Genomic DNA, 21,536 nt, shown 5'->3' with positions numbered 1-21,536 from the left:
ATCCCCCCCCAAATTTTTTAATTCAAAAATAACAATTAACTTTATTTAACATATGTTATACTTACTACTTAAAATACCATGCTCTAGTTAAATAATTAATCAACAACACTGTATACAAATAAAATATTACACAAAATATATTTAAGAAAATGTTTTGGTATTTGATCTGAACAATAAATAAAAACACAGGCACTTCTACACTGAAACAGGAAAGCAGTCACTACTCAGGATAATAATTTTGTATAAGCAACACGTAATCATGTGGCAAGAACAGAATTCTGCAGTTTTAAACTGAAAAACCACTGATAAAAAGGTCTGCAACTTCAATCTTTTCACTTAAAGTTCAAAAGTTACATACGCTTTCCTGGTCCACAATGAAAAATCATAAACACAATATGGTTACCAGGGTCAATTCAATCTTCAGTTTGAAGATTATGGAATCATACTCATTATTTTCAAATACTAAAAAAGAGAGAACTATCACGATACCACCCAGCAAATGAAATACAAGATAGTTAAGCTTCCTCCTTATTATGACCAAAAGACCATAACAAGATAAACTGGATGAATGTCACACGGTGATTCTCATTTTGCAAAACTGATTAGATTAACCCAAGGAAATGTTGGGGCAGCAGGAAATTTCAACAGAAGTTAACTTTTCCAGACTATTTAAAAAAATTCATCCAAATTTCATGAATAAATGTAATTCCATTTCACAAAAAGCATTGAGTCATATATAACAGTGTCTTTGTAGCCAGTAGGTTTATGAATACCTAAATTGCAGATAATTCACTCATTATAATGGGAAATAGGATTACCATCATATGAGGGCAAAACAAAAATAACTTAACACGATCAGATTCCAGAAACATGATTTCAGATGACAAGGGGGACAAGTTAGAAAATAATGACCACTAGCCAGCAGGATGGGTCAGAACCATTCGTCCTGTCATATCCTACATAAAAATTAGGATCTTTTGCTTTCCCTCTTCAGAAAGTACTACACTGAAAGGTTTAGAGGCCCTCATATGGATACTACTCATAAAGGCAGTTTTGATGGTTTTACATAGAAATTACCTCTAATGTGAGAGAACACAACATGGGAACTATTCGAGATACATCTTTCTATGCAAAATTTAGTTTTGTACATAATTTAGCAACTTAAATGAGCATTTTGCAACCGAGACCAAATATCAATCATCTCTTGAGGTTTTCTACTATGTACCAACATCAAACCTACATAGGAACAAATGTTATTCCTGTTTTTCTCTTCTATATCAAATGTCCTGAAGCCTTTGTGTTTCTCTGGAACGAGGCCAAGTTTCTGAAGGCACATTCCAGTATAAACGTCATCGATGGGGTAGAGAAGGACCTGGTCAGTTACATTGTATAGCCTCAGGGCCAGGTGGCCGGAGTACAGGAATCCACCTCCCCCTGCATAAGGTGGGTAGACGCCAGTGTAAACAACTTCCGGGATGTAGTACTTGAGTTTCTTATCCCGATGAGGTCCAGCATTGTGAATCACATCACCTATAAACAAATCTTTGGCTTTGTTCTTGGATAAGCTATTCAAGTAATTCAGGATGTGATGGGTGTTCACAAAAACATCATCATCACCCTTGAACACGAACTCAGCATTTGGGCAGGAAGTGCTCACCCACCTGAGAAAGAGTACTTCTTTCAGAGATAAGTTGAAGAAGGTGTCTCTGTAGTTCCACATAAGAATGTCTTGGTGTTTCTCACTCTCAAATTTCAGCATATCTGAAAGGTCAGGATGGTTGTCCTCTGGGGAGGTCTGGCCCAGTAAGAAGACTCGCACCACTGTTTGGTTCCCCATATTGGTTTCTTTGCCCCAAGATTCCCGAATTGCTTGCCTTCTGTCGAAATGTGAAGTAAGGGACTTAATCGCCAGCAATAAGAAGGGCTTCTTTGCACACTTATCAGGTTGATCTATAAGCAGTGAATAATTTCGACATCTCAAATACAACAGAAAGTCTTTAAATCTGTCTGGCAAACTGTCGAAACCTGAAACTACTGATGTGACCCTCAGGTCAGGTTCACAATAATTCAGATGGCTTATGTTGGAAAATCCGTATGCTTCCCCTGTCTGGTTGGCTAACATGTTCAAAATGGGATTGTACTTCCTGTTCAGCTTTTCTTGTTCCCTGTTCCAATATGCCTTGGGAGGGTCAGATATCTTCCAGAACTTGTCTTTGGGTATTATTACTTCCCCTTTTCCATTTTTTTCTTGGCTACTGCTTTTGGAGACTTCCACAATCAAATAAATGAAGACATTTACCATCATCAGGATTCCCAACAACTTTATTCTTCGACGTCCAACACTCATTTCTCATATCTGAAATAAAAGAGAGGAGCATTGTATTGATTAGATTATTATTAATTGCATTTGCTCACATGCCACTTGCCTCTTTTATGTCCCCCGGAATAGCGGTTTAGAGCACAGATTCTGGACTTGCACTGCCTGGGTTCAAATCATGGCCCTATCATCCTAGACTCAAGCTCTGTGACCTTGGGCAAGTTGTATAACCAATGTCTCAGCTTCTCCATCTGTAAAATGGGGATAAATAACCCATTTCATAGGACGGTTTTGAGAGCTATATGCCTTTATATGTAAGCTTTTAAAACAGTGGCTGGCCTATAGCTACCTGTGTATAAATGACCCTTAACGCTGTGGCTGTTTTGGACACCGGAGGGCAAAGATATGCATTAACTAGATAATTCACAGGTGCTTCAACTTCCTTGCTTACACAAGGACATATACAAATCAGTGTGCTGCAAACGGATGTGCTCACAATTCATAATAACAAATACAGTTTATATTTGTTATTATGGACATACCTGCACACACACGTAACTGTATTTATGTGAGCTGCAACATGTGCAGTTCCATGTCATTTACTTTGATCCCCTATTTTACTCTATTTTTTTTTAAATGGTGGCCACAACCTTGAATTGTTTCCTGACCTTCCATTTTACAGATGAGGAAACCAAGGCAGAAAGATTAAGACACTTGCCCAGGGCTGCAGGGTTAGGAGGTGGAGGAGACACTAACCACACTGAATGTTCAGAGAGATGAAACCAGCTTCATACCAGCTTCATCCAAATCGCCCACAACTGAGACCAACCAAAATGTCATCAACAGAAGAATGGATTATGAAACTGTGCTATATTCATACACTGGAACAACCCCTAGCAATAAAGAGGAAAACTACTGCTACAAGCAACAACAGTGTAGTGAGGGAGAGAGAGACCTCAAACTCCATTTATGTTAGGTTCAAGAAGGCAAAATTAATCTAGGCCCTAGAAATCTGAAAGTGATAGGGGTAGGGGTTTTGAATGGAGAGAGTCAGAAGGGGCCTTCTTGGGTATAGAAATATACTGTGTATGTCTTGATCTGGATGAGGTTTCATGAGTGTATACATTTGTCAAAAGTCAAACTGTATTCTTAAGATCCCTGCTGTTTATAGCAAGAAGGAAAAGAGAAATGAAAATGACATTTTAGTGAAATATCAAAGGCCAAGAATAGATTTCAGGCTGTAGGCAACAGAACAAAGAAAGAGTAATGAGATGGTCTGCTGGGGTTGTAACTGCAGAGTTCTAACACTAGTGAGACAGATGGCCCAAGCACAACCAGTTAGATAAGCTTGACATTAAAAGACAACCCCAAAAAGTGGAATGGCAATACTCGGTAAAGAATTTTCTTATCAGGTTAGGACCTCCCTGGTGGCACAGTTGTTAAGAATCTGCCTGCCAATGCAGGGGACACAGGTTTGAGCCCTGGTCCGGGAAGATCCCACATGCCACAGAGCAACTATGCCTGGGCACCACAACTACTGAGCCCACGTGCCACAACTACTGAAGCCCGCGAGCTCTAGGGCCCACATGCCGCAACTACTGAGCCCACGTGCTGCAACTACTGAAGCCCAGGCGCCTAGAGCCCGTGCTCCATAGCAAGAGAAGCCACCGCAATGAGAAGCCCACGCACTGCAACGAAGAGTAGCCCCCGCTCGCCACAACTAGAGAAAAACCCGTGCACAGCAACGAAGACCCAATGCAGCCAAAAACAAATTAAAAAAAAAAAAAAGAATTTTCTTATCAGGTTAATTCTACAGCTGAGAATTCATCCTCAGAAAAGAATCCCAAAGAAGTATTGCTTCTCAGGCAGGGTGCATTATCTTGATACAGGGAGTCTCTGAAGAAGGTATTGTTACTTTTATTCCCATTTTATACCTGAGGAAACAGATTTAAAGAAGTAACTGTGTTAAGGGCAGAGCTGGAATCCTAGCCAAGGTGATGGGGGTTCTAAGACCACCATGTCAAATGGTAGCCACCCTTCTCTGACCTCTAGAACAAAATGGGTTTCTTTTTGGGGGGGAGGGCTGCAGTTAATAAACACTGATTCTTCTAAAATTTCAATACAAAATGTGAAAGTTCAAAAAGGATGGTGTGAAGGAAACAGTTTGGTATCACTGGAGAAGCATGGGTTTTTTTTTTTTAATTTATTTATTTTTGGCTGCGTTGGGTCTTCGTTGCGTTGCTGCGCGTGGGCTTTCTCTAGTTGCAGTGAGCAGGGGCCACTCTTTGTTGTGGTGCGCAGGCTTCTCATTGCAGTGGCTTCTCCTGCCGTGCAGCACGGGCTCTAGGCACGTGGGCCTCAGTAGTTGCGGCACATGGGCTCAGCAGTTGTGGTTCGCAGCCTCTAGAGCGCAGGCTCAGTAGTTGTGGCACACGGGCTTAGCTGCTCTGCAGCATGTGGGATCCTCCCAGATCAGGGCTTGAACCCGCGTCCCCCGCATTGGCAGGTGGACTCCCAACCACTGCGCCACCAGGGAAGCCCTGTTTGTGTTTTTAAAATTGAAGCATAGTTGACTTACAACATTATATTAGTTTCAGGTATACAATATTGTGATTTGCTACTTATATAGATTATACTCCATACAAAGTTATGATAAAATATTGACTATATTCCCTGTGCTGTCCATTACATCCTTGTAACTTATTGATTATATATTTTAATCAAGGGTAGTTTTTATTTGTTTATTTGTTACTATAAGATTTAAAAATTCACTGGGTTCTAACAAATAGTCTCAAGGCAGAAGTATTTGTCACGCTGAGAATGCTGTGAAGTTATCACTATGTTGAACAGCCCAGATTAGATCAATGGGAATTCACAAACTGTTTTGCGTCTCTTAAAATCTGTCCAGTAGATCCAAATCTAGTTGCTTGTATTTATCACTGCTAAATAGTTTCGGTTAAGGACATATAAGTAAAAGATGTTTTTATAAAACCAGTCCCTACACCATACCTTCCACTCCCCAAAGCCTCTACACAGCTAGAGAACATGGCAGATGATAAAGTTATGTGGGTGCTCTCAGCTCACCCAGGTAAGCAGCCTCCCATCACCACTCCATTCTCCCCTCACTTCTCAACCACTACCCACCCTCCAACCCTCAAGAATCCCACTACTAAGGTACCAAGAAAGGGCCTTCTTAAACTTCCTCCAAAGAAGGCGGTAAAAAAACAAAACAAAACCCACAAGATATTCCCTACTCCTTAATTATAGGTTTAAAGGGCCCCAAGTCACACACAACCTGAATAATCCATAAGTCTATGGTCCATGCCCTCCTTAGGTCAGCTCCTTTCAAGTGAGCCTCTGAGCACACCTTTTATGCAAACTGAAGGCCAGTACATCTTCGGCACCCTAAACCTCTTTGTTATGGGTCTGACTTGCCAGGACAGGAGAGCTCAAGTGGACACTTGGAATGTATTTGTGTGGGTATCTGATGCAATTAAAGAATTAGTCATCTTATTAGCAAATAAATCATGGATAGTTTTAAGTTGGTTTTTTTTTTTGGCCTCCAGATTCGAGACAAAACACTTTCCAAAAACAAACCATTCTCTCTAAATTAGGATAACTTTCCTAAAGCTGAAGTAGCACTTGACCCAGTATCACTGGTCTTGCCCTTCATGTGAACAGGCTGAAAAGAGGACAAGGAAAAGTATGAGGGTGAACAGAGAAAGACTACAATGAGCAAGAAGATCTGGGAGGAAGAACAGCACACGCTATGAACAGCTAACTTGGCAGAAATTTTCAACTCAGAAAAGGAGTATGGATCAGTAGACTATTCCTGAAATTTCTACAGTAAAACAGGACAGCTTAAGGGCGAAAAAGAGAGGCACAGTACTTTTACATAACGGGTCGTGAAACTGTAAGTTAATTTTCCTAGGAAAAGATTCAGGGTGAATAATATAATTCCAGATAAATGAGCCAGTTATGCATCCAGACCTATGGATACTTGCAATCCAGACAGAACCATCTGAAATGATGGTGTGACGTTTCGTATCACGAAAAGCAACAATCCTTTCAGGAATATTTTGAAGAGTGCATTAAGCTTGCTGACCCTGGCCAAGGTTTCCAGCTTTATCACGGCAATTCAGGCTTTTATTTCTGCCATCAAGACCCAGCCAGGACCTCCCATATTCTCGGCCAAGATAGGGCTTTGTGGCTCTCAAAGGGACACCATCCTCACCTTGTTTCAAGGATTCAAGTCCTTGATTCAAGGATTCCAGAACATTTCCTGTCCATTTCTCATTTGTGCCCCCTCAGGGAAGCTGAGAGGATACCACTTTACCAGGGAGAAAAACAAAGGCTCCAAGAGGGTTATAACTGGGCTGCCTAAATGTCACCACAGAGTTAAGAGGTAAGGGCAAGATGACAGAGTCTTCTGGCTCCTAATCCAGGGCTTTTGGGATCTCCTTTTTCTACAAGCCGTGGCCACATTCTTTTAACCTGGTCCAGGTCAACAGTGAAGTCTCAAGGGCTGGCTCAAGGCTGAAAAGACCCAAGGCACTGGGTCATGGTACATTTGGTTGTTACAAAGACTTTCCAAAGAAAGGGAAATTGGAGCCTAGAAGCTCCCAGCCCCACTTTTGACAAGGGGCCAGCCTTCCTTTTCTAAATTCCCAAACGTGCAGCTTGGGCTAAACTCTTACCACTATTTCTAAAGGGCATTTCTTCCAAACCAACCTGAGAAGGAAGGGTGGGAAAACCACCCAGATTCTCAATTATACATTTCCATCGAGTATAAATGTCAACTTTCATTTGTGACCGAGGCACAGTCCCTCGCATGAGAACTAGACTCTTACAATAAACCAAAGTTCATGGAAAGGAGGATAAAGCAGTGACCTCCATAAAAATATCTGTGGGAAAAAGCTCTCTGAATATTTGACTAAATATTCCCATTACAGACATAAAACCAATTCCGTGTCCTTTTTTGAGCAGGAAGTTACATTGCTCAAAAAGAATTTTGAGTAAGAAAACCTACCCTGAAGCTAGAGAAGATGTTATACAACCCTCACTGTGAAACACAGAATTTTTATTGTAACAGAAATAGAAAATCCCATATGCAGACAAAGAACAACCTTAGCTTTCACTTTGTACTTGGGAGTAGACTCTCCCCAACAGAGACTGAACAGTCTTAAAATTTCTAAAACACTTCAGTTAATTTTGTTTAACAACAACTTCCTTCTTTATTTTGCAATTAAAATATTTAGAAAGGTAGAGACACACACAAAAAAATTTGTGTTAGCTGAAAATGGATTATAAAATAGTACAGATGCCATGCTTAAACTATGTGAAAATCCAGATAAGATACCACACAAAAACAAAACCGGGTTAATCAGGGTGGTAGGATTATAGGTTATTTTCATATTCTTTAGTGCTGCCACACCATCTTCCCCCTTCAGCAGCCTCTACCACTCACATCTAGACTGCCTGGGATGGGGGCTGGGGCACGTCACACACAAATCCTAATGCCAGGTCCCCATTTCTAGAACCCACATCACTAGTCTGGGCCATGGCCCCCCAGTCCCAGACACTCCAGCCCTGTACTGGACGCTGCGGTGTTCAGCACAGGCTCTGTCACAACATCCATCCCTAGATCACTGCACACCTTTCCGTGGGCCCGTGCTCTCTGCCTGAAGCCATCTATCAAGAGGACTCCTCAAAATAATAGTAAAATATGAACACTTAGGCTTTATTTTAATAAATACTTAGGTACCACTGGCTATGTGCCAGGCACCAGTGATGCTATGAGGCAGATACTCAGAGAGGAGATTTAACTTGTCCAAGGTCACACAGCTGGCAGATGGCAGAGCCGGGATTCAAACCTAAGCAGCTCGTCCTAAAACTCCAGCATCTGAGTTTTAAACCATGATACAAGTGAACACTGCAGCACAGGCTTAGGACGTAAGGAACTAAAAGGATGATGGTCTGATTTTCAATGGTTAATCTTCTTAAAAGATTATTTTAAAAACTGTTTTTATTTAAAATTTTAAAATATTTATACATCTGAACCCTCAAAACTGCCATCAGTCAAAGTCAGATATGAGAGGTAGGGCAGGGTCATAAGTAACATTTACTGAATGGCTCTTCTGTAGTCATTTCGTTTCCCAATACGCAATCTAAACAATCCCAATGTTTCATTCCTGGACACTAGACTGGGAACCACTAAAGAGGATGGTCCTAAAAGGTTCCCTCCAGTTCTGAAAGTGAAGCGCTGGCCAGAAGACATTTGAATGTAGCCACTGACAGCCACAAAGACCCATTCTCACAAAGCTCTGAGTCAGAGCCTGACTCCTCCACCCCAAGGGACTCCGGCATGCTAGGCAGACAGCCACGAGTAGCTGGTCAGGGACAGAACAGCAACCACACCCGGACCCAGTCCAAAACCTGTGCCCAGGACTGCCTTTGCTGCCCGCACCCCCAGTACCAAAGTGAAAGATAAAAGAAAGGCAGCACCTTCCTGTAATCAGGAAATGAAATGACCAGCCACCCCATCTAGTCACGCTGAGGCTTGGAGGCGAGAAATCCAAGTTCCTGATTCGGTCACGGGAGTCTGAGCAGGCGGCCTCCGTGTCTAGGGGTGTCCTGCTTCCTGCTCACTCTCCTGCGCAAACGGGACCCACAAATCCTCCAGGAGACAAAGAGCCCAAGCCCACTGCCATACCACGGGAGCAGGGGACGTGTACGTCATTCTGCCTGCCCAACCTCCCCCATCCTCCCTCCAGAAGCCTGGTGAGAGTGGCTAAATCCTTACTTCCCAGGCTTTTAACATCTGTTGCCTGGTCCTTGCCAGACTTTTCCAGATTCTGCTCAGATAAAGAGACAGGGAGAGCTTGCAGCTAAGTGGGGCCACCTCCCAGCGCTCAGGGCAGACAGTGGGGTGGTGATAAGGGTGTGAGTGCAGCAGCTCAGTGGGACCAGAAGAGCTGGGCCATACCTAGAGCTCGTTCCTTAATGGGAGCAGGAAGCCTGGCCTCGGTTCTTGCCTGGGCTGGTGCTGGGGAACCCCAGGATTCCCCCCACAAGCTCACCTAGAAGCTGGCATGAAGCGAGAACATGCGTCTGACTGCTTTCTGGTCTGTAAGTCCTAGAACAACTATCAGCTAAATTCAAGGAATTTGTTTCATAGTCATTAGCAGTACCCTTCATGTTCAAAATTTAAAGGGAAAAGTACATATGATGAATCTATTTACCTACATTCCCCCACAGGTGACATTATACATCAAAGTGTCTATAGGACGTGTTTTGGTCCCCATTGATTATAGTTCCCCCAAAACCCAATGTGGCTGATTTTCTCAAATGGTATTTATCATTTAAAATAAAATCAATCACTAAGTTCATTCTTTAAATAAACATGCATAGAATTTTCAGAAAAGGAGAAAGGAAAATTTAGTAAACAATGACAGGGAATTAACCCTCCCAGAGGCCATCCTGCCCCTGCCTTTAGTAAAACTGGTAAGAATTTCAGATCTTCAGTGTATAAGATTATGTCATTATAAAACAAGGCTCGTAGATGTTTTGAGGATGGAAATGTTCCAGATCCATAGTTAGTCTGGTACCTGGAGTCAGAGAGCCCAGAATTAAATTCTGGTTATGCTACCTACTACTAGCTGTGTGACCTTATGCAAGTTGCTTGACTTCTCTGAGCCCCAGTTCCCTCATTTGTAAAATGGGGATGATATAACCTGCCACACCAGGTGCTGTCTATTGTGCACTGGGCTTTCAATAGTTTTCCTTCACAGGTTCTGATTTCTCCTCCAAACACTAAGCATACTTCTCAAGTTTTATCATTCATTGCCTCTTTTACAAATATTCTCTCTCTAGAAACCCATCTATCCATTGTCTTAAACATTACCTCCAGAAGAAGTATCACAAGTTGACCCAGCTAACTCCACATAGTAAATGCCGTGTGGAGTTTCTCTTCCTGGGTCCCCCATCTGCAATGGATCAACTTCCCATGTGCACTCCCCAGCAGGACCTTGAATTGCTTCTTCCCCCTGCTTTACACATCCAGCACATCTGTGTTCCCACCTCTGTAACATCACTTGCACCTCCTCCTCACCTGTCCTCTATCCCATTCAGGCTCTGCCACTGGCTACTGCAGGAGCCCAATGCCTTACTTCCCACAGCTCCCAAATATGCCCTGTTCCCCAGCTACTCAGTCTTCAGCCACTGTACATACATTCCCTTCTCACGCTATTCCCTGGTTTGGTCACCACCACCAACATGGCACCGCTCCCTCATAGCCTACTGTAACTGTGTTGTCTTCTAAAACTCCTCTCTGCTCCATTCTTGGAGCTTAGGACCTCATGGCCTCTTCCCCTCTTCTGTGAGTTCTCCTGCCCAAGGATAGGCCCCAGCCTAAATACCAGCCTCATTCCTCCAATCTTCTCACTCACATGCCCTTCTGGTCCCTTTATGATGACCTGTGCTTCCTGTCACACCACCTCCTGCCAACAGCCTCCATCTCCATACCATATACACTTGAACCTCCACCAGAGCAAACACATTTCTCTTCCAGAAAAATCGCAGCTTCACTCTGCCACCTGAGGAGTGCCCTCTGTCTGCCATGCCTTCCTGAAGAGCTTCTACTCCTAAATTAGGTCAAGTGTCACTCCTGAAGAGCCCACCTCCCAGGAGTTAGGGCATCCTCTGTGATCAAGGTCTTCACCCTGCACCACCATTACCCCAGCACATGGCATCTGAGAGTCATTCAGCATTTGCTGAATAGAAAGGTATTTGGGTCATCTGGCCAAGTTCACTGAATACAGATGTTCAGTAGAAATTAGATTACATATACATGCCCTTTCTCCAAAGAGATGACACAGGAAAAATCACTTATATGTGTGCTAGTCAACGACACATATGTATTTATAGAAATCTGTCTCACCTGGGCGGGTGCGGGCAGGATTTGAAGAGGTAAACTATGGTGAAAAGCCCAGTCCAGCCCCTCATTTCCCACAGGCAGCCCAGGCCCTCCAGTGTGGGAATGCAGGAGCGTGGATTCAGCAGTGCTTTTAGGTGAGGGCTCCATCCCTCCTCTGACAGCACACCCAAGCCAACTCTCCTTCATTCCATCCCCACAGAGAGGAGCCTCCACATTCCTTCCTGGTGAGGGGAGAACCTCCAGCAAGCGTTACCCCCACCAAGGCCATGATAGCAGAGGGAGAGGGTGAACGTGCGTAAAGGGAGGCAGGCCCCGGTACAGACTGGAAGCTTGGAGGCATCTATTTACCTAGGTGGGAAACCATTTTAGAAAAGAAATGCTGCAATGCAGGCAGTCACTTCTTGGGGAGCTTCATGTGCTTTGGAAGCCCTTGTTAAGACCCTGTACATGGCTATGGTTTGGTAAGTGTTTCCCCTCCAAGCTCCAGGACCTATGTACAAACCAGTATAGTCTGGCAGGCTCTCAACAAGCCCTCAGAGAAATCCCTAGAAGATTTCTCTTTGATTCATCCTTCCGTTTGCTTAGTTGGGTTACATGGAATGTATTTCAGTCTGGGTCCAATCAGGAGGCAGAAACCACAGAGTAATTCAAGCAGGGGAAGTTTAAAAATATAATAATTGAGTAACTATAAAGATGGAATAGAACTCTAATGCCCTGCACCAGACAAAAAGTACCCAAGAAAGGACAAGCGTGGAAGAAAAGTTCAGAGCTTGTTGAAGTAGGTATAGGTGGCAGTTCCTGGGTGCCCAGGCCAGAGATGGTCCAGTCACCAGGAGAGCAGGAACAACCCTCTGGGATGCAGGCACAAAGCCTGGAACACGCAAGAGTCCCCATCAGGAGGGTTTCAGGAAACAAACCTTGCAGACTGCTGGGACGGTGTGCAGAGAGAACGAGGGTGCGGAAGGAGTCATGCACACACAGGGAGTCCAGCTGCCGCTGGAAAAGGAACTGGAAAGGCCTCCCTCTGCACGAGCTTAGCACGTCAATGCATGGCTTGGACAGGAACAGCTCAGGGCCACTGCTCAGGACAAAGATCAGGTGGCCAGCTCACTAGACAGCCAGGATCACAGGGCTCCCAGTGTGTATACATGTGGGGGCTGAAGAGAAGCAGCGACCTGGGCTGGGCACAGGCTCCCCCTTCTACCACGGCTGCCAGAGCCAGAGAGAGGACACAGCAGCCACATGCTAGAGAGCTGTGGCCTGCAGACCCGCAGGAAAAACAGGAGGCTCTACAGGAAGCCTGGTTCTAGACTCTGGGAACCAGGAAGGAAAAGCTCTTTCTCCTGCAACATCCTCTTCAGAGCCCTCAACTTAGAGAAGGCAAAGGAAAAATTGAAGGCTCTGATCCATTTTCACAGATCAGGCAACAAAGGGTGAATTTGGAGCTGACAAGCAATAGTTAAAAACTGATACAAGTTAGAGATCTCTATATCACCAACCTGAAGTCATATTCCAACCATGAACACCATTACTCAAGTCTGGAGTTAGGGGAAAAGTGTATAAAACATGGGTCCTGTACAGTGAATTGACAGACAAGCAATAAATACGAGATAGTCCATTTGTCAACAGCAGAGGACAAGGCAGGGACCTGAGCGGGGCTTGAAATAGGGTAGATTTCAGATATGTGAGGAGAAGCAAGGCAGGCAAGAGGTGGGGGGCTGGGTGGGTAGAGGGTGTCTGCATGCAGAGACCACCACAACCAGTTTGTGGCAGATGGGTGCTGAGACCACTAGAGAGAATAGATAAGCGCTGTTGAGCCCAAGGGCTCTCCACGGGATGGGAGTGTACCATGCCTACAACTAACGTTAACAAATGCTGCTGCCAGAGGGATTGTAAGAATGTGTTTTCTTTCACAGCCCCTCTATTAAAAACAAACAAACAGAAGACTGACTAAATCACACAAGAATATGAAATAGGGAAAAATGAAGAACTTCCAAATTGGATGTCCATGTTGATTACAAATACAGTTGTATACTGTGTTCAGAGATTTAACTTCTATAAAGCAGATTAGGTTCACAAGCGGAAGACAGCATGATCTGAGGGGTCCATCTTCTATCATCAGATCTCTAATGCACCTCTGACAGAGTACAGGCATTTGGCCTGGCTTACTAATCACTAACCCATGAGTCGGGGACTTCCCTGGTGGTCCAGTGGGTAAGACTCCACACTCCCAATGCAGCGGGCCTGGGTTGATCCCTGGTTGGGGAACTAGATTCCGCGTGTCACAACTAAGAGTTTGCATGCCACAACTAAGAGTTCGTGTGCTGCAACTAAGAGCCCACGTGCCTCAACTAAGACCCAGCACAGCCTAATACTAAAAAAAAAAAAAAAAAAAAAACCAACACAAGTTGTTTCTGATTTTCCCTATAATCGAAAAAGAAAAACTGATGAACAACCTCATATGTGCATCTTTGTCCATTGTCTTATTATTTCCTTTGGAAAAATTACAAAGAGAACATACATTTTAAAAGTCATTTAGAATATAATCAAATTATTCCCCGTCCCACCCATCCCCCACCAAAAACCATCCCACCAAAAACAAAAGCCAGATTGATTTATCCTTTCACTGTACACACCCAAGAGCACAGCACTCTCCATGTTGACTGTGGACACTGTCCTTCTTTTTAATCTTCACAAAAAAAGGACTTCTGCTTGTTTTAACTGACCCATCGTCATTCATGTGCTTCCTTCCTGACTTCCCACTCCTCCTGCCCTTTGCCCATTTTCCACACCGGGATATTCTCACCTCATTTAATCTTTTTTTTTTTTTAATTTATTTCTGGCCGCATTGGGTCTTCGTTGCTGTGCACGGGCTTTCTCTAGTTGTGGTGAGGGGGGGCTACTCTTTGTTGCAGTGCACGGGCTTCTCAATGCAGTGGTTTCTGTTGCAAGGCACAGGCTCTAGGCACGCAGGCTTCAGTAGTTGTGGCACACAGGCTCAGTAGCTTCACAGCATGTGGGATCTTCCCAAACCAGGGCTCGAACCCGTGTCCCCTGCATTGGCAGGCGGATTCTTAACCACTGCGCCACCAGGGAAGTCCTCATTTAATCTTTACAAACTCAAATATGTGAAGCAGTTACTACTCTGAGGTCACAAAGCTAATCTGGGTGGAGCCAGAACTTGGACCCTGGACCCTGCCCCCAAGTCTAAACTCTTTCTACCACACAACCTCGTTGCTCAAAGAAGATTTCAAGAATCCTCAAATAAAGTTGCACTTTAAAAAAAAATTACTTAGGAAGTGAAATCATTGCATCTGTGGATACCCAGAAGATGTAGGCCGTTTCAAAGAAAGCCAGGCAGTTGCGTTTTGTTTTTAAGCAACACGAGAAAGGAATAATGTAGACAGAATCTCCAGAAGGGAACCAGTCGGTAGTCTTAAGGTGCCCAGAGGTCCTGGTCTGGTAAGGCGGGCCCCGTCCCTGCTTTGGGCGGAGTCCCTGCAGGTCTGTGGTAGGTGTTCATCCACACTGAGGAATGAGAGATTGGCAGCAGTTTCAACCAGCCCAATCTAACAAACCTGTTGGGCAAACCCTTTTGGCAAGAGCTTTTACACAGAAAAAGCCCCGCCTCTCCTCTCCCCCTCCCTTCCCGGGGGCACCACAGCCTGAGGCTGAAGGGACCCCAGGACGATCCTCCCACCTGCTAGAGGTTAGATCCGAGTGGGCCTGCAGCCCAGCTCTCCAGGCTCTGAGAGGAAGGGACACTGGCCGTGTCAGAAAAGGTGATGGAAGAGCAAGTGTTGGCCACAAACTGTACCCTCTCACCCTTTTACTTGTTTTCTCCAGAACATGCACATGCATTCCACACACAGACCATATCCCGAGTTCATTACCAAAAAGAAGCTACAAGAATTTCTTTTCCAGGGCCTTATAGCTCAGCTACTCCAACCACCTCCCGTACGGAAGAAGAAACCAAGATGCAGAGAGGCACAGAGGCTTGCCCAGGGTCAGCATAGGTAGGAGTCACACAGTGAGAATCATCATCACGGACAAAGTCGCATTCTCATAGCTTCTTGTGAGCCATCAACATAAAATACAAGGCCAGCAAGGCGGACTGCAGCAGCACCACCGTGAAACCACCCCGCCCCCAGACAGTGGTTTTATTACTTCCTTTATGCTGTCTTTAACACTTCACACACATTTATCTGACTTGCCACACCTCTTCGGTAACAAGTCTTACACAACCCACAGGGCACGTGGCCATCAAGACCAGGGGCTGGGCCATTTCATTTCAGTCTCTCTAGCGTCTGCCACTCTGACAACATATTGACAGTCAAGACATTTGAGGACAAGAAGGACATAAATGGGGAGGGGCAGTAAAGGAACGAGGATTAAATAAAGGAAAAATTTCTATTCCTTGACCTTCTTCATCTTTTGCTCCACACAAATCATTGTTGAATAATTACACACACAGGCCCTGCATTTCCAGGCCCCCCAGAGACCCTCCCTGGCCCCTGGCTGTCTATGTGTCAGGCCAGGACACTCCTCTTCACAACTGTCATAAGCCTTTTCCAATTCCTGTGCTTTCCCCTCCATGCCTCACCCTCAACCATCAGGACAGCATCACTGGGTGTCATCTCAATGCAGGACATCACCTAAAAAAATCCCAGGAAACAGTCTCATATGATTAAACAAATCTGTAAACAAACTAAGGCCCAAGGGATGGGAGGAGTGGAGGAAGAAGGCAATTAAAAATTAATAAAAATGCTCAAGCATAAATTACAGTACTGGACTAGAAACTAAGTTATCATTATATAATATAAACTATATTACATAAACTAAGTTATCAAACTGACCTTGTATAAGTGCTTCTGGAAACAAGCAGGCCATCAGCCATGGCTTGGCAATCTTGGTGGACAGAGATGGGGCGGGGAGGAGGTAACTTGGGGCTTGCTATGTGGGCTACTTCTGCCTACAGTCACACATAGAGAAAAGCTGGTGAAACCAATTAAGAAAGAATATTTTCACATAGGTACTGGAAAAGAGATTATTGTCATTTTACACAGTAAATGCATGAAATACTCAATTAAAGACTAATTTAACGGGACTTCCCTGGTGGCACAGTGGTTAAGAATCCACCTGCCAATGCAGGGGACATGGGTTCAAGCCCTGATCTGGGAAGATCCCACGTGCGGTGGAGAAACGAAGCCTATGCACCACAACTACTGAACCTGCGCTCTAGAGCCCGCGAGCCACAACTACCGAGCCCGTGTGCTGCAACCACTGAAGCCCACACGGCACAAGAGAAGCCACTGCAATGAGAAGCCCGCGCACGGCAACAAAGACCAGCCCCCACTCACCGCAACTAGAGAAAGTCCGTGAGCAGCAATGAAGACCCAATGCAGCCAAAAATAAATAAATAAATCTATTTAAGAAAAAGACTAATTTAACAAAATCAAAAGTTGACTCTCCTCAAAGTTTTAGGATTGACTTTCAGAATCACATCACTCCTCACCACTTAATTCCATGGGCTATAATATATGACCATAAAGAGAAGTAAAATTTTTTAGATTTTAAAACAATCACTTTAATGTTAAGCACGTGGGCAGCCAAATTCAATCTGCCATTTTCCCCGACAGAGATTCACCTACGTCACTTCCGAAAGGTACTCTACAAACTCTTTCAAATCACCAATGCCCTTCCCAATTCTATTAAATTTGGTAATCCTTGTCCCCATGAAATGTAGGGTTCGAGAGCACCTCCATCAACTCTTGCAAAATAAAAGTTTACGTTTGTTTACATTTATTTCCAAAATAAAAATATATCTCCCCAAATAAACATTGTTTGAACATGCTGCAAGCTGGGATTGCATTAATACCCGTGACATTCACTGTGTTTTTCTTAAATAATTTAATAAATTGCCTTGGGAAGTTTCAATTTCTTGGCTATTTGGATGCAGGTTTCCAGTGACAAATTTCCTTAAAGAGCATTTGCCCTTGGGTACAACAAAGGGTACAACAAAGGGGACACAAGGGGACACCAAGGAGCATAAAGTGCCATGCCTCGGGCTCCAGGACTCCCTGCTTAGCCATTTGGAGTCTCTTAGAGAAGCAGCTCTGAGATAACTACCTGACTCACTCTTTCAAAAACATGCATGAAAATCACAGAGTTGTACAGAATTGGCATGTGCAGAAATGTAAATAATGCTGTATTAAAATAAAAGGAATCAACAGGTGTGACATCTTGAGAGAGGAGGAAAAAAGAAATGAAATGAAGAAATGGGGTGGAGGTACCAAGGACACTCCTTACAACAAGAAAAATTAACAACTGCACACCAGCCTCTACCCCCTCACCAGCGGCTTTTGTAATAGGGAAGAAGAAACATGACTCCATATTGAATGTTTCTTTTACTTTAAACTTTGCGTTCTATTGCTTTTGCTACAAGTTAAGAACGTTGCCTATAAGCCTCCAATATACAGGACAGTCCATTCTCAAGGCTCTGACCTTTAAAGGTACAACACTTTCCCATTCATATAAAAAGCTGCAGAACAGAGAATAACGTTTGTCTTGTTGGAGGTTTACAGGAGTATCATGACCTTTAGACACCTACATGCACAGCTGCAAGAACAAAGGATTCTGACACCAAGAAGTGTGCAACAACCAGCCACATCCCCTCCCCTTCTAGCATAAAAGCAGCCTGAATCCTAACCCAGGTAAGATGGTTCTTTTGGACTCCAGTCCACCATCTTCTCAGTCTGCTGGCTTTCCGAATATAGCCCCTACTCCTTGCCAACAATTCATCTCTCGATTTACTGGCCTGTAATGCAGTGAGCTGTCCAAGCTTGAACTCGGTAACATTTGTCCATGTGCCAGGAATTGTGCCAAAGGCCCAAGGGAATACACAGTGGTTACTGAGGTATCCTCATTTTACAGATAAGTGAACTGCTTCCAGAAACTTGTCTGAGGTTCCCAAGATGGAGAGTGGAAGGAGGGGGCAGGAACTGGGAACCCAAATGGGCAGCTCCCGGCCTGCAAGTCCATCTCAGCTGCTGCCAAACTTGAAGACAGGCAGAGGGCTGCATGGATGGCACAGCTGGGATGGAGGAGCACTTGGCACCCTGTCCTCATTAAGTGCTCTCACAAAGACCCCATCCTAGATCCAAGTATGCCACCCTCAAAACCCCCTCCTGGGACCCAACAGCCCTTAAGAACAACTGCTGTCCTCACTCACACCATCGCTCATGCTGGCTCTCCCAGCCTGAGACATCCATTCTCTTGCTTCTCAATCCTGCCCCCACGCTTTAAGGTACAGGTTCAAATCCCACTGCCTTCTCCATAAGGACACCCTTGGTTCCCCTAGTGCACTGTATCTAATCCTCTCCTCCTAGCACCTGGGACTCCCCAAACTGAAGCCCCTCAAAAGGACTGCCAAGAGCTAGTTACCCAGAACCTCCCTACCCCCAGCAATGCTTCCCAGACTGAACAGTTCCAGGTGAGCTAAGATCCACTCTCCTCACCCTGGAGGGAGGCAGGACCAAGAGGCTCCCCAGCCCACAGGCTGTAACTGTGAGGTGAAAGCACCCCAACTGCTGAGCGCCAGGCTCTGCTCTTCACACACAGAGTATCCAATGAAAATACGTGCCCCTGGGAGACCACCTCTTCTTCAGAGTCAGAGGCCATCCTCCTCCCAGAAGACAACCTCTCTAGTGACAAGTGACCCTGGGGTGACAACTTCAGGACAGGGTACCAAACAAGCAGAGTGGCTCCCCTCTCTCCCAGCCTCCATCTCCCAGATTCCTTTCCTGCCCCTTCTCCCTTTCTCAAATGTTGTTAAATTTCACCAAGTTACCGATGGGTGCTTGAGGACTATTCTTAGATTTTTTTTAATATCAAAATTAATCACATGGATTTAAAATATATATACATCCTCAAAACAGTGACCTTTTGGCTTTTTGTCCAAATGTTCTATTAAAGGGGAAGCTGTTCAACCAAGACTTATGTCTACATATTTAAAGAAGGGATGAAATAGTAACATCGCTTTCTCTGGCCACCTGCCAAGAAAAATTTATGTTGTCAAAATAAAAGAGAACATGTTGTTTGCTCAATATATGAGCACACTGCTGAGTAGCTTAGAAATTGGGCCTCTTTTACCAAGCAGTTTAAATCACCTAATTTTATTTACTTTTAAAATTTTTTATCGGAGTATAGTTGATTTACAATGTTGTGTTACGTTTCAGGTGTACAGCAAAGAGAATCAGTTATACGTATACATATATCCGCTCTTTTTTTAGATTCTTTTTCCATATAGGCCATTACAGAGTACTGAGCAGAGTTCCCTGTGCTATATGGTAGGTCCTTATTTGTTATCTATTTTATATATAGTAGTGTGCATATGTCAATCCCAATCTCCCAATTTATCCCTCCTCCCCCTTACCCCCTGGTAACCCTAAATTTGTTTTCTTAAATCACCTAATTTTAAGTGTCTCTGTGAATGTCACCTTCATATATCATAGATTATCACCTCCTTGGAAATATCGGGGACCACAGCAATCTGTGTCTCTCAGTGTCATTTGCACGCTGTGCCCACTCCTTCCTCGGGGACCTCGGGGGGTCCAATCACTCCCAGAACTTCTGTCACCTCTACACTGATGACTCCCACACCCACACCTGGAGGTCCAGCATGAGCTTGCCCTCCCACTCTGGGTGGTGCTCACATAGCATCTTAGTCACATGTGGGGCAGGGACAAAAAAAAAAAAAAAAAAAGAGAGGCCATCATGCTGAAACCAGAGATGGCTGCCTGAGGCTTCATTATATCACTCTCTGTTATCTGCACTTGTTTAAAAATTTCCATTATAAAGAGGCTTTTTTTTCTAACAAGGATCCATCAGAACCTTGAGGAAAAAAAATTCAAAAGAGAGAAACAGTCAGTTAAAAATAGGAGTATTCATGAGAGATATTTTAAGTTCATCTGAAGGAAATAATTCCTTTTGTGGTGAAGGGAGAAGAAAAATAAAAGGGTTGTATCTCATTTACTTAAAGAATAAAAGCTACATAAGTTCCTTATAAACAAGCATTAAATTTAGCTATAAAATAATAAATGTAAAATACATGTCATGAGTCCCAAAGGTTAAATGTTTATAGAGGATGGTATTTGTAACAAACCCACTTTGACCCTTTCACTGTTAAGACAAATAGATTTGATTCTGAAAACATCACCAGGCTTTTCACTGAACAATCTATACCCAGACTTGAAGTTGGTTTTTGTTTTTTTTAAACAACTGTGTTACTCCCTGATCAGGACTCAAAAAAACAAGAAGCACTTCAAGAAGCACTTGGATGTTAAGTGCTTTTCAAAGAAAATAAACAACAACAGAATTCTAAAGCACAAATTATAAGCCTTAGCAAGTTAATGGTCCATGGACCGTAAATATGGTCCATATTCATGACTGCAGTGGATTCAAACAATCAACATATGAGCCTGGCTGTGCAGGTTTTTTCCTATTATGCAGGGGGTGGGGATGAGGAGGGAACAAGCTAAGTGGGTTGCCATGGTTACAAAGATATTTAATGTCAGCTCAGGGACCAAAATCTACTTCAAGTTCTCCACATGGACCAGGCTCCCTTTTCAGTAAGTCAATCCCCAGCCCCCACAAGATTACTGTCCCCTGGGACAGTCCTTGCTGCTGCTCCCCTGGGGTCCTGTATCAATGTCATCGTCCACCTCAAAGCTCTCCCTCTCCAGTAGCTCCAGGCACAGGCTGCTCTTTCCCTATCAGACAACTTCCTGAAAAGGTTCCATGTCTTGTCACGGCCCTTTGTTGTGCCTTGACCTTCCCAATCCCCTTCACCCCTCTAGAATCTTCACAGTCCGCTGCCTCTCCTGACTTCCCAGAGCACCTAACACTGCTGGCCACCATCCCTACCCCCACCCCAAGTTCAAGACCATCCATCCCCTAACCCCAATTCTCTACTGGTTCTCTTGCATCTTGGCAGCCTTTGCTCCTGGCCCCATCCCCCAAAATGGGCACTCTCCACAGTTCTGGGTTCAAGCCTATGGTGGGTCTTCCTTCACCCTACACTCCTGTCCTCTGGACCCTCCTTCCACACCACTACAGCCTCCGAGTCCCGAGGTTAAGAAATGTCCCAACGTACCCCTATCTGTAGCTCATTTACTTCACACCTCCCTGGATTGGTTTCCAAATCTCATCCCATCCACTATCTTTTTCTCTCTCACTCCCTTTCAAATAAATCACACACACAGGCACACATACACTTTATTTTTT

The 21,536-nt window shown here is 44.2% G+C and overlaps 1 protein-coding gene across 1 annotated transcript in view; it reads right to left on the bottom strand.

The window, feature by feature from the left end:
* Positions 1-711: 711 nt before the first annotated feature.
* The window catches only part of B3GNT2 (UDP-GlcNAc:betaGal beta-1,3-N-acetylglucosaminyltransferase 2), a 29,973-nt gene continuing 9,148 nt past the window's right edge, over positions 712-21,536 (bottom strand). Inside the window, exon 2 of the mRNA XM_082851654.1 lies at positions 712-2,356. Coding sequence (XP_082707780.1) covers positions 1,154-2,347 — 1,194 coding nt within the window. The 5' untranslated portion in view covers positions 2,348-2,356 and the 3' untranslated portion in view covers positions 712-1,153. The remainder of the gene's footprint in view (positions 2,357-21,536) is intronic.

This window comes from Leucopleurus acutus (genome assembly GCF_964270905.1).
Source record: "Leucopleurus acutus genome assembly, chromosome: 12".
Lineage (NCBI taxonomy): Eukaryota > Metazoa > Chordata > Mammalia > Artiodactyla > Delphinidae > Leucopleurus > Leucopleurus acutus.
Note: the sequence above shows the minus strand (reverse complement) of the source record. Positions and strands in the feature narration are given on the sequence as shown.